The 17,097-nt window shown below is 41.4% G+C and overlaps 1 protein-coding gene across 17 annotated transcripts in view; it reads left to right on the top strand.

The window, feature by feature from the left end:
* The window catches only part of dlg3 (discs, large homolog 3 (Drosophila)), a 188,116-nt gene that overhangs the window by 127,952 nt on the left and 43,067 nt on the right, over positions 1 to 17,097 (top strand). For all 17 annotated transcript variants that reach the window (XM_057849769.1, XM_057849777.1, XM_057849764.1 and 14 more), the window contains 2 exons: positions 7,386 to 7,542; positions 7,622 to 7,724. In XM_057849769.1, the coding sequence (XP_057705752.1) occupies positions 7,386 to 7,542; positions 7,622 to 7,724 (260 nt within the window). The remainder of the gene's footprint in view (positions 1 to 7,385; positions 7,543 to 7,621; positions 7,725 to 17,097) is intronic.

Genomic DNA, 17,097 nt, shown 5'->3' on the forward strand with positions numbered 1-17,097 from the left:
GCATACATGCGCGCGCGCACACACTCATCACATTCTCATACTCACGTGCACGTCACTGGTATTGCGTTCACACACGCCAGCAGGCCTGAGCTTTCGATCCAACCATGCTTTATTGCTTTGGTATCAGAATGGTGTCATATCACAGCACATACGTCAGCGCAACCAAAAATGATAAATAGCTCTCTAGCGGCATCTTGTGTATTAGGGCGTAAAAATTAGTTTTCAGATGTAGTTCAACCGCCTGAGAAGGGATGCATTGGGTAATTGCGGGAAATGCACTGTAACACATCAAGGGTACAGTGCATCAAAAATACATGGAAAATTAGCATTTATAATGGGTGTTTATGGGGAAAATAGAGTCCACAAAAGGGACTGTTTTTCCTGTGCCTGATGATAAAATGTGTTCCCACATATAATTATGACAATAATAATTTTGACATTTTGACATGCTTGAAAAAGAACTTTAACATTTTTTGGACAATTGGATACAATTACAACGATTCTCAATGGCTTTTTCACGTCCTATCTCGTTGATGTAAATCTTGCTAAAACACAAAAGTCCAACTTGTTTTTATCATGGGCCACATTGTATTGTCCCGATGGCACATTTTTGCAACCGAGTCATTGTCTGAGTCACATGATTTTGACAATCTGCCAATATCGAGTCCTGATCCGATACTGTAAAAAAGTGTTGTTTTGTTTTTATTTGAGCAAAAGCTCCAAATACATGTTGCAGTACTGTACTTTTTACAGTACTTCCTCTTCTGCTTTTTCCGGGAGTTTTGCAGAGTATAGAACATATACAGTATACTTTTGTATCTTTTGCCAATGTCGTTGTTTTTCTGGATTATTTTGTTACTTTTTAGCCCTTAAAAAGTGAAAAAATATGTATATATTCATAAATTAGGCTTGAACGGTATTGGAAAAAATTAACATTGCGATATAGTAGTCCTCAGAAAATTTGCGTATTGTGATAAAATGTATTATTTTCTGTAATGTACTGATAAACATTAGACTTTCATATATTTTAGATTTTAGCCACACTTTTTCTTTCCCCCAGACTTCCCACTGAGGTGCCTTGACACAGCACTCTGGGAACAGCCTATTCGCTCAGGAATTTCTTTTTGTGTCTTAGCCTCTTGCTTGAGGGTGTCAATGATGACCTTCTGGATAGAAGTCAGGTCGGCTGTCTTGCCCATGATTGCGGTTTTGAGTAATGAACCAGGCTGGGAGTTTTTAAAAGCCTCAGGAATCTTTCGCAGGGGTTTTGAGTTAATTCGTTGATTCAGATGATTAGGTTAGTAGCTTCTTTATAGTACCTTTTCATGATATGCAATTTTTTTTAGATAGGGATTTTTGTTTTTTCTTGAGTTTTTTGCCAAAATCTTCAGTATTAAAACAATAAAAGGCTTGAACGACTTCAGTTGTGTGTAATGAATCTAAAATATACTAGTATGAAAGACTAATGTTTATCAGTACATTACAGAAAATAATGAACTTTATCACAATATGCTAATTTTTTTAGAAGGACTAGTATATTGCCAAGGCTCCACACTTACTTTTTGCATTGGTTCCGCTGGTACTTTTTCTTAAGGTGCTCCAGCACAAAATATAGGCCCACCCACATTTTTCACTGCATCGCCTTCAATGCCATACTTTAATCACTCTCCATAACATTCATATTATTCATATGAGTGAGTCCACTCAAATTCACTCACGCTTTGACGCTCACGATGCTGAGAACAGCCTCTCGATAACGAAGATTGACTAAACCAGGGGTCGGGAACCTTTTTGGCTCAGAGAGCCATGAACACCACATTTTTTAAAATGTAATTCTGTGAGAGTCATAAAATATGTTTAAAACTAAAACTACAAGTAATGTGTGCATTTTATGTAATTTCAATACTTTTAAAGTAGAATAAGTCTCTGAATTATTTTTTAATAACATTGTTATTGCTAATCAATGATGAGTATTTCTTAGCATTAATGCGACTTTTGGTGCTGCATGGTTTTGCTGATGGCTTTGTAGTCTGGTTGATACTTAGTGGGCTTAAAAGCTTCATGCAGGCGTTGAGAAACTTGGGATGCATCTCTTTTCATATTCACGAAATAAGTTTATCCACCGGTAGATTTTTTTGTTTAGCGAACTCATTGAAGGACTTGAATAAATCCTCCCCTCCTGTTGTCCCTTTCATAGTCAAAACCTTGCAATCACGCTGAACTAGGGTAAGTTGCTTACGTCTGTTGACTCATCCAAAGCGAGAGAAAAAAAAACAGTCATCGCTCCGAAGTCCGGTTCTTCCTTTGGGGAGGTGGCGTAGTGTATAAAAACACATCGACGTGTTGGATGGCTTTTATTTTCGGAGACTTTATTAATTAACACAAACAAAAACCAGTGGATTTTCTCTACACCTGTCTCTCTTTCCCCTTACGCTCACCCACTTCTTCTTCTGCACTAAATTGGCAATGCCAGTCATATTGAAACGGGACAGCGGCCCCTTGGGGATGCCGATAACAGAGCAAAGGAGTATAATTAAACTTTTTTTTTTTTTTCAATAAAGATTTGTCTGCGAGCCAGATGCAGCTGTCAATCGAGCCAGATCTGGCTCGCGAGCCATAGGTTTCCGACCGCTGGACTAAACGATGATTAAAACATTTGTGCCTTTGATCGTAGAGCTACCGAGCCTTCACTCGCCAGATCAAAGCTACAAACCTGTCAATCATCGATAACTTTACGTACCAAACATCAGGTGCACTGGTGACCAAGAAAAGCAGCAGGAGAGAGAGTGAGACGAGCATGAAGCAGAAAAATATAAACATATTTTTTAAATTAAAAACTCGATCTTTTTTCACCCGATTCCGATCCTCTGAAAAATGGCGCGATCGGCCCGATTTCTAATCATGTGATCGGATCGGGTCATCCTTAGTTTTTATTAATTTACGTGATGGGAATGTAATTTATTAAGTTTTATTCTATTGTTTTTTCAGATGCATACTATTGTTTGTATTCATTTTATTAATTATTTTTTTTTTTTTTTAGCAAACATGTCCTACTTTCAATGTGTTGGCACTTCTCTCGCAATAGATGTGACAAGACGAGATTGACTGCCTAATTTTTTTCTACTCAAAATCTATGCTAATCTTCAATCCCAAACCATGCAATGCCGCCATCCAGCGGAGTCTCTTGTGGAAGTAAATATGTGCCGTCGGAATTCGAATATATATTTTTAACGTCTTTTTTTTCATCATAGCAATTTGGCTGAAAATATCCTTTTGTAATAATTCAGTCAAAAAATATTTAGTTGCAAAATTTTCAAATTCTCGAGACCAAATTCTTGGGACCAAATATTTTTTTTCGTGTGACCAAATGCGACTGAATTTTTTGCAACTCAATTTTTTTTTGCGATTGGAATTTTGCAACTGAAACTTTTGCGGGCTACATTTTTTGTGGCTACATTATTTGTGATTGAATTCCAGCGCTTAAGAAATTCTGTGGTAGAAAATCGTACTCAAATTCTTGTGGTTTGGATTTACCTCCATATTTTTTGTTATTCTACTTCTTTAGAAACTTGAATTTCAAAGACAACCTTTCCAAAACTTTTTAGGAGCAGTTAATGGTTTCATTCCAGTAAGCCAATAGCATCCAAGGTAGTCACTGAGTTCTTGCTCTTTTGGGCCCCCTAGTGAGCTCTGGGCGCTATACGGTTGCTTACCTTCTGTTTTCTTTAGATTGGCGTACTATATAAGCTTTTTCCAGTCATGAATTTAAAAAGTGCTGAATGGATCCTTAGCAGGGAGTGGGGGAAAATGGCAACCTAGAATCCGGCCAATTGGAATTGAGAGGGAATTGTTCCTGTCGACTGCAAGAAAAACCACTAATGGGAACCGTGCAGTGTTTTTTTGCGTGGAAGGAATGTGCATTTTCACGTGTATGTGTGCATACAAAGGAGCATGAATGCATTGTTTACGATGCTTTAGTATGTTAACCCCTTGATGCCTGAATTTACATTTAACAGATATACATCAATAAGTATTGGGGGACTACATACCATTTAAGTACATTCATATAGATATATATTTTTTATTAATACTATTTTTATGTACTTAGGTATTCCTCCAATGCTCTATGTATATTTGTTGAATATACATTCAGGCATTAAGGGGTTAAGTAAATATTTGCATGTAGCTGTTTTTGTTTATGTTCAAAGAGTTCTAAAATGATTGAAAAGCTTTTCTGGAGGAGGCTGAGTCATTGCAGTTAATGCAAAAAGAGGAGATCGAGTGTGTGTGGGGAGGGGGGGGGGGGTCTGTGCAGCAGGATGTGGGTTATTCTGTCCACGTACGTTCATAGAAGTGGGCGATGAAGTGTGTGCGTGTCCAGTCGGGTGCTTGCTTTCACTTGTGTGGCTTCTCATGCGTGTCCAAAAGGGGGAGAAAAAAAGGAGAAATGCAGCGTCACCCAACACTGAGACGCAGTGGAACCTACAACATTTAACATTATTGAACCTGATTTGCAATTAGAGCTGCAACGATCAATTGACTAAACGACAAGTCATTAATAAAATTAATCAACAACTATTTTGATAGTGGGTTCATAGTTTGGAGAGGGTCTTGATCTAAGGGGCCGTTTCCACGGTGACTCTCCGAGAAGACGAAAAATTTCATGTTTGCATTTATATGGTTTCATCTTTATTCGAACAATGTTGCAATTCCGCATCAAAACGATGTAGTATTCATGCCAGGCCTTAGTGCAGTGCAGATTTACAAGGCGACAGCAAATGATGCACTTTGACCTCCTCAGCCCGGAAGACAACATGCCCGCCCGCTACAAGCAATGGCATTTTCTTTTGTTGAAAAAGGCACAAAAATGGAAACATTCAACCTATTTAAATTAAAAATGTTATAAAAACAGTTCATAAACAGTTCATTAAAGCCGACTTTCTGCCATATTTGCTGTTATTAATGTTTAGAAGCATCGCTGCGCACGCCCAATGTGACGTGTACGAGTGCTGACGTTATCGAGCTTTTTATATGCATGCGGAGCAAGCCCCCCTTCAGGCCCCCGCAATCGAATTCTTCCACTTTGGAGGCAGGATTCCAAAGTTTTCGTCTTTGCCTTCTGTCTTCGCCGACACCATACGAACGCGAGGTCACTATGCAACACAGTCATTGTGTCTTCATGTCGCAGAGTTGCCATGTAAACTGCCCCTAAAATTGTCCAAATCCTCTTTTTTTGAGACTCTTAATTAGAGCTGTCCCGACTAGTCGACATAGTCGACGTCATCGATGATGGTTATAAATCCGTCAACGGGATGTTGTGCGCGTCGACGGATTTATATTGACGTTAATGAATGGTTTAAAAAAATATGCGTGGAAAGTTCAGACTGTCGGACGCTCTGTATGCAAGCGGGGAAAGCGGCACAAAGCCAAAAAAGCGCACCAGAGTGTCCAAAACATTGACTTATTTCAAAGAAACAAAGGAGGGTACACTCTTGTGTCGTGTCTCTTCAATGCCAAGCTTGGCTGACTGCTGGACTGCACGTCGGCCGTGAATAAACACCTGAAGCGCCGTCACCCAGTTTGTAAGTCAATCTAACTAACTAACGACATGTTTTATTGAAGTTGCTAAGCCTGTCACGATATGCAATGAGTGCATTTATCGCACGGCAAATAAAAATGAGGGTGGTAATTTTCGCGGCTGCCTTTTATCGCTGCGCACGTGCGTGCGTGCGTGCATACATTGGTGCGTGTGTGCTGATAGCATATTAGACTCCAGTTCCTTTCTCTTATCAACACGCTGTTGAATTAAAGTTCAGACATACAAAATAAGAAAACACATCTATATTAAACACTGTAACGTTAGCACTGCTACACTGAGGTGAATGGGGGGGGGGGGGGGCAACTTACTTTAGCCTGCTATAAAACATTGGCAGTCGTCTCGTGAAAGCAAACTTGCGGTTAAAAGGTGACACTTCAGACATGAAAAATCGCTGGTTAACAGCATTTGCAAACGAAAAAAAAAGACCAAAAAAATCTATTACTGACACTACATGCAATGACAAAAAGTGCTTTTTTTTTGTGGAATGTAAAGCTGAAGTTAGCGGTTTAGCGAACGTACTTCCGATGAACATTTCAAAATAAAAGCAAATAGCGATTTCTGGAGTTAATCCCACATACTTCAGAATTCAGATTCTACACTAAGCCTTTAAAATGACACCCTTTATGAAAAATCTGATTGGCAATGAATAGTTATTATAATTATTATAATACTATTATATATAGTACTATACTATAATATTAATGCTAGGTATTTTTTTAAAGAATTGTTTTGAATCATGTTGGAAAGGCGAAGTCAGTGTTCTGAATCTGTTTACATTCCATTCTTTTGCACTAGTTAATTCTATCAGCATTTGAACTCATTGTTTATTTGTGATTTATTATTGTTATTTACGTGTTTATTTGTACTTTGATAAATAATTTAAGTGTTCCAATATGTTTTTGTGAATTGATAAGCGTCAACAAAATTTCATTGCTAAATTAGTTAAAAAAATATATATATATATATATATATTTTTTTTTTTTTTTAAATTATTAGATTAGTCGACTAATCGTAAAAATAGTCGGCTGACTAATCGGGAGAAAATTAGTCGTTTGGGACAGCCCTACTTTTAATTCACTGGCTGGCCCATCAACGCCAATAGATTAATTTTGAGTGGGAGGGGCGTTCATTCACCCCTCCCGGTCAAAATGAATTGGATGGCTACTGCCGTCATTGGACAGCCAATAATGTATTGGTATATATTCTCCTTTAAATAATTTTTTTTTTACTAGTTTAAATAAAATTAAGAAAAAAGGGAAAACAAATTATAGTCCTTATTTTTAAATATATAAAATCTATAATTTTTTAATTTAAAAAAAGAAAATGAAAAAATGGTATTGTCTTTTGTTTTCATTTTAAAAAAGACAAACAAAATGACAGTCAATAAACTAAAGCATTCATACTGTAACATAGTTACGTAATATTCATAGTACAACTTTTTTGGTGATTTATGATATAGACAACTAAAATGTGAATCCCAGAGTAATAGAATGGTAAATAACACAAAATTTGTAAATGAGGCAATGAGTCGACTATCAAAATCATTGTTTGTGGCAGTCTTATTCACATATTAGATCGATTATATTTGGAAATATTCATTTCAGGTCATGTTTCTCCTACAATTCTAAAATTGTTGACTGTCTGTCCTGTATGATAACTGTTTCTCCATCTGTACCTAAGACAACTGAGGTTCCACTGCTGTCTCTTTAATCCACAACACGCATTTATTTTCATTTGCAGACAATTTTCACCTCTTTTTTTTCTGTTTTTGTTGTTGTTTCGGCAGGGAGCCGAGGAAAGTGTTGCTGCACAAGGGCTCCACCGGGCTGGGTTTCAACATCGTAGGCGGCGAGGACGGCGAGGGCATCTTTGTCTCCTTCATCCTGGCCGGGGGGCCGGCCGACCTCAGCGGCGAGCTGAGGAGAGGCGACCGTATTCTGTCTGTCAGTACCTCCGCACCCCAACTCTGCCTTTTGGGAAATTTTTCATTGTTGACTAAATGAATGATTGTTTGGGTTGCAGGTGAATGGGGTGAACCTAAGGAACGCCACGCACGAGCAAGCGGCAGCAGCCCTAAAAAGAGCCGGACAGACCGTCACCATCATTGCTCAGTACAGACCTGAAGGTAAAGCTGTGGGTTCTGCACCGAAAACGATTGATGGTTGATTGATTAGAAATAGTAAGGAAGTAATTCTGTGCCATCAGATTTTGAATATTTCCAACAGATTTTTTTTCCGCATTGAAGTTCAGTCTAAAAAAATTGCGACTGAATTTTTGGCAACAGAATTGTGCCTTGCAGTTGGCTGACAACCAATTCAGGGTGTGTACTATTGCTTATAGTAGGCTTGTGAGGATAAACGGCAAGGTACCGTATTTTTCGGGCTATAAGTCGCAGGTTTTTTTTTTTATAGTTTGGCTGAGAGTGCGACTTATACTCTGGAGTGACTTATGTATGAAATTATTAACTAGGGCTGTCAAAATTATCACGTTAACGGGCGGAAATTAATTTTTTTAAATTAATCACGTTAAAATATTTGACGCAGTTAACGCACATGTCCCGCTCAAACAGATTAGAATGACAGTAGTGTCATGTGCACTGCTGGCGCTTGGGTGCGACGGATTTTATGGTTTTCAGCACCATGAAAATTGGTGGTGCTGAACAATAGCGAGCTATTAGTTTATTTTTTGTTTGAAAATTTTACAAATTTTATTAAAACGAAAACATTGAGGGGTTTTAATATAAAATTTCTATAACTTGTACTAACATTTATCTTTTAAGAACTACAAGTCTTTCTATCCGTGGATCGCTTTAACAGAATGTTAATAATGTTAATGCCATCTTGTTGATTTACTGTTATAATAAACAAATGCAGTACTTATGTACAGTATGTTGAATGTATTAATCCGTTTTGTGTCTTATCTTTCCATTCCAACAATAATTTACAGAAAAATATGGCATATTTTATAGATTCTGAATTGCGATTAATTACGATTAATTAACTTTTAAGCTGTGATTAACTCGATTAAAAATTTTAATCATTTGACAGCCCTATTATTAACACATTATTATATCATTTCACATGTTATTTTGGTGTTTTGGAGTGACACTGATGGTTTGGTAAACTTGTTAGCATGTTCTTTATGCTATAGTTATCATAATAACGCTTAATAGCTATGTTACGTTAACATACCGGCCACGTTCGCATATCCTTGATCATGCATCATGTAACATTATCATACGATACACTTTTTCTGCATGTTGTTCTGTATTGTATTTTTATTTTAAATTGTCTTTCATGATGACATATCTGCTCTATGGGTTTGGGTTTCATCAAGTAAATTTCCCCCCAAAAATGCGACTTATACTCGGGTGCGACTTATAGTCCGAAAAATACGGTAGATGAGTGAATTTTCCGCAACAGAATTTTTCACAACTGCATTATTTTTCACAATTGAATTTTAGCGGGAACTTCTCCCTTGTCCCGGGGGAGGTGGGGGACATTGAGTCCGAGTGGGCCATGTTCCGCACCTCCATTGTTGAGGCGGCCGATCAGAGCTGTGGCCGTAAGGTGGTTGGTGCCTGTCGTGGCGGCAATCCCCGAACCCGCTGGTGGACACCAGCGGTAAGGGATGCCGTCAAGCTGAAGAAGGAGGCCTATCGGGCCTTTTTGGCCTGTGGGACTCCGGAGGCAGCTGACAGGTACCGGCTGGCCAAGCGGACTGCGGCCTCGGCGGTCGCCGAGGCAAAAACTCAGACATGGGAGGAGTTCGGTGAGGCCATGGAAAACGACTTCCGGATGGCTTCGAGGAAATTCTGGTCCACCATCCGGCGTCTGAGGAGAGGAAAGCAGTGCACTATTAACACTGTGTATAGTGAAGATGGTGTACTGCTGACCTCGACTCGGGACGTCGTGAGTCGGTGGAGAGAATACTTCGAAGCCCTCCTCAATTCCACCGACACGCCTTCCTTTGAGGAAGCAGAGTCTGGGGACTCTGAGGTGGGCTCTTCGATCTCTGGGGTTGAAGTCACTGAGGCGGTTGGTAAGCTCCTCGGTGGCAAGGCCCCGGGGGTGGATGAGATCCGCCCGGAGTTCCTAAAGGCTCTGGATGTTGTAGGGCTGTCATGGCTGACACGCCTCTACAACATCGCGTGGACATCGGGGACAGTGCCTCTGGATTGGCAGACCGGGGTGGTGGTCCCCCTTTTTATAAAGGGGGACCGGAGGGTGTGTTCCAATTATAGAGGAATCACACTCCTCAGCCTCCCCGGTAAAGTCTATTCAGGGGTGCTGGAGAGGAGGGTCCGTCGGGAAGTCGAATCTCGGATTCAGGAGGAGCAGTGTGGTTTTCGTCCCGGCCGTGGAACAGTGGACCAGCTCTACACCCTCAGCAGGGTCCTCGAGGGTGCATGGGAGTTCGCCCAACCAGTCTACATGTGTTTTGTGGATTTGGAGAAGGCGTTCGACCGTGTGCCTAGGGGAATCCTGTGGAGGGTGCTCCGGGAGTACGGGGTACCGAGCCCCTTGGTAAGGGCTGTTCGGTCCCTGTACGACCGGTGTCAGAGTCTGGTCCGCATTGCCGGCAGTAAGTCGAATTCGTTCCCAGTGAGGATTGGACTCCGCCAAGGCTGCCCTTTGTCACCGATTTTGTTCATAACTTTTATGGACAGAATTTCTAGGCGCAGCCGAAGCGTTGAGGGGGTCCGGTTTGGTGACCTCAGCATTGAATCTCTGCTTTTTGCAGATGATTTAGTGCTGTTGGCTTCATCAAGCCGTGACCTCCAACTCTCACTGGAGCGGTTCGCAGCTGAGTGTGAAGCGGTTGGGATGAAGATCAGCACCTCCAAATCCGAGACCATGGTCCTCAGTCGGAAAAGGGTGGAGTGCCCTCTCCGGGTCGGGGATGAGATCCTGCCCCAAGTGGAGGAGTTCAAGTATCTTGGGGTCTTGTTCACGAGTGAAGGTAGGAGGGAGCGGGAGATCGACAGGCGAATCGGTGCGGCGTCTGCAGTAATGCGGACGCTGCACCGGTCCGTAGTGGTGAAGAAGGAGCTGAGCCGAAAGGCAAAGCTCTCGATTTACCAGTCGATCTACGTTCCTGCCCTCACCTATGGTCACGAGCTTTGGGTCGTGACCGAAAGAACAAGATCCCGGATACAAGCGGCCGAAATGAGTTTCCTCCGCAGGGTGTCCGGGCTCTCCCTTAGAGATAGGGTGAGAAGCTCGGTCATCTGGGAGGGACTCGGCGTCGAGCCGCTACTCCTCCGCGTAGAGAGGAGCCAGCTGAGGTGGCTCGGGCATCTGGTTCGGATGCCTCCCGGACGCCTCCCTGGAGAGGTGTTCCGGGCATGTCCCACCGGCGGGAGGCCCCGGGGACGACCCAGGACACGCTGGAGAGACTATGTCTCTCGGCTGGCCTGGGAACGCCTTGGGATCCCGCCGGAGGAGCTGGTTGAAGTGGCTGGGGAGAGGGAAGTCTGGGCTTCCCTGTTAAAGCTGCTGCCCCCGCGACCCGACCCCGGAACAAGCGGAAGATAATGGATGGATGGATGGATGAATTTTAGCGGCTGAACTGCATTTTCATGGCTGAGGTTTTCTCAATGGATTTTTTTGCGACTGAAGTCTGACTTAGTCATGTTAATATTTTTTGTATTTAGCCAAGCTGTTTGCAAATCAGTCAAGAATTCTTTGATTTTTTTTTAATGTTTTTTTTTTTTTTTTGAAGGGAAAAAAAGCGAGTCAGGAGTATTTTCTTGTTTGGGGAGGGGTTTCAAGTTGTCCGTTTCAAGATGGCCGCCTATTGCATACGCTGTTAAGTATGCCTTTTGGCATCTAGCCTCATTTACGTGATATCTACGGGTGCCCTAGTTTCTTCTCTCTAGGCCGTAGCTCTACCTGTCTTGGCCGCGGAAGTGAGCTAGTCTCCAATTTAGAGCTCTCCCGCGGACGGATATCAAGCGCGAGAGGGGGCGGCGCTTCGACTAGCATGCAGCCGGGGTAGCCTCGTCTAAGGCGGGCAAACGAAGCGAGACCGGCCGCCCCTTTCCCCGCTCTCACTGACTCCCGGCTCCCCCGTTGAACACCAGGGCTGCCCGTGACAAGAGAAACATTCAAAAAGGGAAACTTAATACGAGAAAGTGGAGAGGAGAAGAAAAAGGTTGAAATAGGGCAAGCGAGCAAGTTTAATCGGAGTGCCAGCCCCATGGAGAGGATGGGGGATGGGCTAGTGCACAAGCGCAGCAGCGACCCAGCACAAGCCGCGTGAAGTCGCTCATGACCGGCTGAAGACCTGACAAAACACCGGCGGATAAGAGCAAAACTTTCATCTTTTCGAGGTGAGGCGAGGCGACGCGCCGTTATGCCACCCGGAGAAAAAGTCAAACTTTGTGTTGTGCTTAAGAAAGAGAACAAGTGGATAAAGGTAGCAATCTAGTCACTCCTAACCTGTTTGTACTTCCTTGGTGGACAACAGTGGCTAGTTGGAGCTAGTTAGTAATAGGAAAACACCTAAATCGAACATTACCTGTATTTTGAATATGCTCGCATATATTGCCAAAGATGTTGGAAGTCATTGAGCAAATTCACCCGCGTTTGTTGCTTAACGCCTGGCACTTTTTTGCGATTAAATCGCATCGATCAGATTGTAATCTTATTAACCTCGTTGTTACTCGACACGGTTGAGGTTGGATTAGCTGTTGCTGTGTAGTAGGACACGGTGGGGTGCATTGATATGCTCTGAAAAGTCACGTGTGTGTGTGGCTCTTATGTAACTCGAAGCTTTAGGTGGGGACGCTCAGGTGTGGTCCAACAGGTGTGTATGGAAAAAGGTTTCAGCACTATAGTCCATATAAGTGTGCAGTTTAACTCATTCACTGCCATCGACAACGATAGATGTTCAGTCAATTTTGACTGGGAGAGGTTTGCAGCAAATCCATTTGAACATTCTGCCACCCTGTCCCAGTCAAAATAGAGTGGATGTCTGGCGTTGTCAGTTGCTGCCAATGAGTTGAATGAGTACCCTATAAAGTGTTAATGAACGCATTGAACAGTTAGATTTCACCGTAAGCAGGGGTTCCAACCTCCATATATCAAGGGACCTATGGAAATTGAGTCTTGGCTGCATCAGGGCTTCCCTAATGCCCCTTTCCCACTGAAACTAGTGGGTCAACGCGCGCATTTGGCACTTTTCCCATTGACAAAAAAAAAAGCTTGTGTCTTTTTTTTTTTTCCCACCCGTCTAACCCCCCCCACCCCTCCTCAGCCGTGCGTAAGGTGACGTGACGTCACCACGCTAAGATGCCCTTCGAAAGGTGCGACCGAATTCATTCAGTTCAAGGAAGTAAACAATGCAGAGCAACATGGAAGCCTCCTTTCCGTTTGTGTTCTCTGTTTTCATGCTTTTTACTGCCCTCAAAATGGTCGAAATGCAGCAAAGGATCAACACTCTGCTTGTGCTGAGGCAACGTAGGCGGCGTGAATTTTGGTTTGATCGACGTATACGCATCGACGTAACTACCGTTGTGGGGCGTGTTAAATGGGAGGCGACTAGCACGTTGTTGTGACGCATCACGTAAGAGCCTACGTCACCACGTAGATTAGGGTGTTGACTGTTGACCCGGGGTTTTGCTTTCACACTGCATGGCGATCAGAGCCGAGGTGATTTTAACGCCGGCCGTATGGCGGGTTGATTGACACGGGTCGCTGCACCTTTCCCACTGCCCCCAAAAGCCGATTGTTAGTGGGTTGACATGGGTTTTTTGGCCAGTGGGAAAGGGGTATAAAAGAGGGACTAATTCGCTTTGGATGGTAATAAACTAGAAGCTAACATTAGCTTGAGATATGCTAGCCATAAGAGAGTTGAGAAGCAAAAGCAAACCAAAAAATTCCTAGGGCAAAATATGCACAAGTTAATATATTTTTAAAAATGTATTATTCATTTGTTGAAATATTTTTTAAAAAGACGTATAATAACCAGTAGAGTGCATGTGTGCTTTTCGGTTGTATTTTTAATGACTCTAGGCTGGTAAGACGTTTTAGGAGCAAGCCCGGCAGTCGTAGTTCATTTTAAACTTGTTGTTTTTGAATTTATATGATTTTACTTGAAATTATTCACATTATGTGTATATATATATATATTTATTAGAGGGATGCGAAATGTCAGATTCTTAGATTATTCGCGATTCGGCCGTGGAAGATTCAAGAACGATTCACAAACATCCAAATTGCGATTATTGAATTATACCAGGTAACGAGGAACTAAAACACTGCGCGGTCTTCTGGACACAATGAGGAACGGACCAAGAGTAAATATCATGTTCAACTCATGCCGCTAAATAAAAAAACTATTACCTTACTGCGGCCGACAGCCGCTACAAACAACGCCTAGTTGCTACAAACATACTGCCACAATAATGCTACAGTAGATATCACATATATGTAGAACTAGATGCGGAATGACAGACTTGCCGGCGTTGGTAATTGCGGAGGGTGGCTGCCAAGGAGGCAATACCTCCAATATGATTTCGCGTTAATACAAAATTAACGGTTAGTACTAATTAGGAGTGTTAACCTCTTGGTACCTCACGATACGATACGCGATAAAAAGCTCACGATAACGATGATCTGACGATACAAGGATTATTGATACATTGGTCAGGAAATCATTCTAGGATATTTTACAAACAACTAATAAACAGAAAAACAAGCTTCTGCTGTGAATTGGAATGAGTTTATCATTAGTAGACGTCCAATCCATTTGAACTGGGAGGGTGGCAGCAAATGATTCGCTGCCACCCCTCCCACTTCAAACGGATTGAACGTCTGTGCCCGGTAGTGGCAGCCAATGCCAGGCAATGAGGTAATTTTGGGCCAATTTAAGGTCATTTACCTGTTGATTTTCAGTTACTTCATGTTGATTTTGGGGTATTTCATGGGTCTCTTCCTGCTTATTTTGAGTTACAGAACAGGAAATGACCTAGGAATCACCCAAATGAATAGGCAGTGACTCAAACTCAACAGAAAATGACCTGTAAATACCCTAAAATGAACAACAAGTGACCTGTAAATGCCCTGAAAATCGGACAGAATGACTGAATGCTCTGGTTTCGAATGGATGAACGTTCCCAGTCTAAAGGGATTGGGCGTCGAGCACCGTCAATGCAGCCTTAGTTATTGGAGACACTATTATTTTGGAAAATTTTGGTAGCAACTTGTTGGTTCTTTTTTTTTTTTTTTTTTTTTTTTTTTTTTAGACATTCACACCTTTTCAAAACGATATCTCGATTCTTGGCAGGAGCATATCGATAACCTTTTGGGATACAACGTATCACCATATATCACCATTTTGATATTTTGTCACACCCCTAGTACTAAACACTGTCATGAATGTTTCCCACAAGCTACAAGAGTTAACTCCAGCGTGTTTAGTGTGTCTAGCAGTGATCAAACGTGTTTTTCTTTTTTATCTCTCTGGCAACTGTCTGCGTTGAGAGAGTGTATGTATAATGTAAACATGGTATGAGTCATACACATGTGCTTTTTATAGAAAATAATTAAATTGTTTTTGTTCTGATGGTAATGATGTTGAGCTGCGGGTTCAGGCTCACCTAAAGGACCGCATTTATTTCAATTTTATTTAGACTATTTCAATTATTTTTTAATATTCAAAAAAATTATATATTTTAACTTTATACAGTATTCAAATTTGCTAATGTGTTTTGACAAATAAAAATCCCGTTCAATGGAAAAAATATTTTAACCCAGATATCTCAAAGTAACACATTTTTGAGCTATAATTGCAATACCGTGAAACCGTGATGTTTTGGCCTAAGGTTATCATCCCGTCAGAATCTCATACCGGTACATGCCCAAATGAATAACATACTAGTGTATACATAATAGAGAGAGAAAGAGAGCGATAATTGCCCTTGGCAAAATATGCACTGCTCACACGAATACTTAATTTTGATGTCCAATAGGAGACTGCAATATGTCTTCATGCAAGCCAGATTTGGCCCCCGTACTGCAATTTTGAGGCCCCTGATCTAAAACAATGAAAACCAATTTTGAGTTTTTTAACCATTTTGTTCCTGAATCATTTCAGATATTTGAATGGAAGAATACCTTTTAACAAAACGACAAACCTAAAAGATGACTATCATTGGACGTCTGGCTGCAAAGTGTTACATACTGATAAATAAAAACACCCTGTGTTTTTCATGGCTTCATAGTATTTTCAATAGCATCTTTACGGTCTTGTTTTTCAAGTTTCTTTGTGCGAGTTTTCAGCTAAGCGCAGTGACATACGACAAAGAAGTTATTGTGGGCTTCTTTCAAAGGGAACTTGTGAGATACACCTAAAATGTTGATTTATTACTCACTAAGACTTTTTATTTTTTTTATGTAACTTTTTGCCTTTAACTTGAGCTCCCCCCCTCTTAAATTGTTTATCATTTTAATATCAGCTTAACCTTTTATATTTAACAAATTTTCCTCACTGGCTGCCATTATTAGTACTAGAAGTCCAATCCATTTTTACTGGGAGGGGCGAATGAACATTAAAAGGATTAGACATCTAGCGCTGTCAATGGCACTGAAGCGTTAGCACTCCCAGTCAGTCCTTCCAGTTCAATCAATTGGATGTCTATCATTGTCAATGGCGGGCAATGAGTTAAACACTATGAAATTAAAAACAACTCAAGAGTATTATTGGGTGCCATAATCAGTCTACTTCTGTTGTTATTTATATATTTTTTAAATTCTCATTTTATTCATTCATAGACTTGCGCACAGGTGCATGTGATAAAGGGATATTCAGGGGTAGACAATAAGGGAAATTAGCCACTGGCCCTCTTTCAACCTGATTTCGATACTCAAAGAAAATCAACCAATTTACTGAGTATCGATACTTTTGCAGTCAAATACCGTATATCTGGATACAACATTTCAGTATCGATACTTTTGCTATCCTAGTTCTTAGTGTGTCTGTTTGACATCGCCCAGCGCCATATTTAGCGTGTAAGCTGGCTAAATTGACATTTGGGCTCGTTAGAGCAATTTTACAACGCTCTCGCATATTTAGAGAAACATTTTTGGTATTATCTGGATACTTGTTTCCAGATCGGAGGTAGAACATAAGCTCTTAAACACTCAGCTGTGAATCTCCTGAGGTGACAAATGTCAAGTAAAAAGGCAAGTTGGTACGCTGGCTCTGAGAACGTGATTATTGAGGGTATCCAGGAGGTTTTCGTTCTCGTGGCGCGTCATCTCTTTCTGAAAAAATCGGAACAATTGGAGCGTTACACAATTCTAGTCATGTTCTCCACAAAAATTCACAAATGGGTGAGAGTTGACTGTAATCCTGTACGACAGCAGCACTTAAGCTATGCGGTCGGGTCACATACTCCAAACTTTGCTCCGTTTCAGCCGGCGAAGGCTACTACTTATCTGCGTCCAATATTTAACTACTTCAAACACGCGAGACGAGAATTTGCTAATGAT

Source organism: Corythoichthys intestinalis, chromosome 11, assembly GCF_030265065.1.
Source record: "Corythoichthys intestinalis isolate RoL2023-P3 chromosome 11, ASM3026506v1, whole genome shotgun sequence".
NCBI lineage: Eukaryota > Metazoa > Chordata > Actinopteri > Syngnathiformes > Syngnathidae > Corythoichthys > Corythoichthys intestinalis.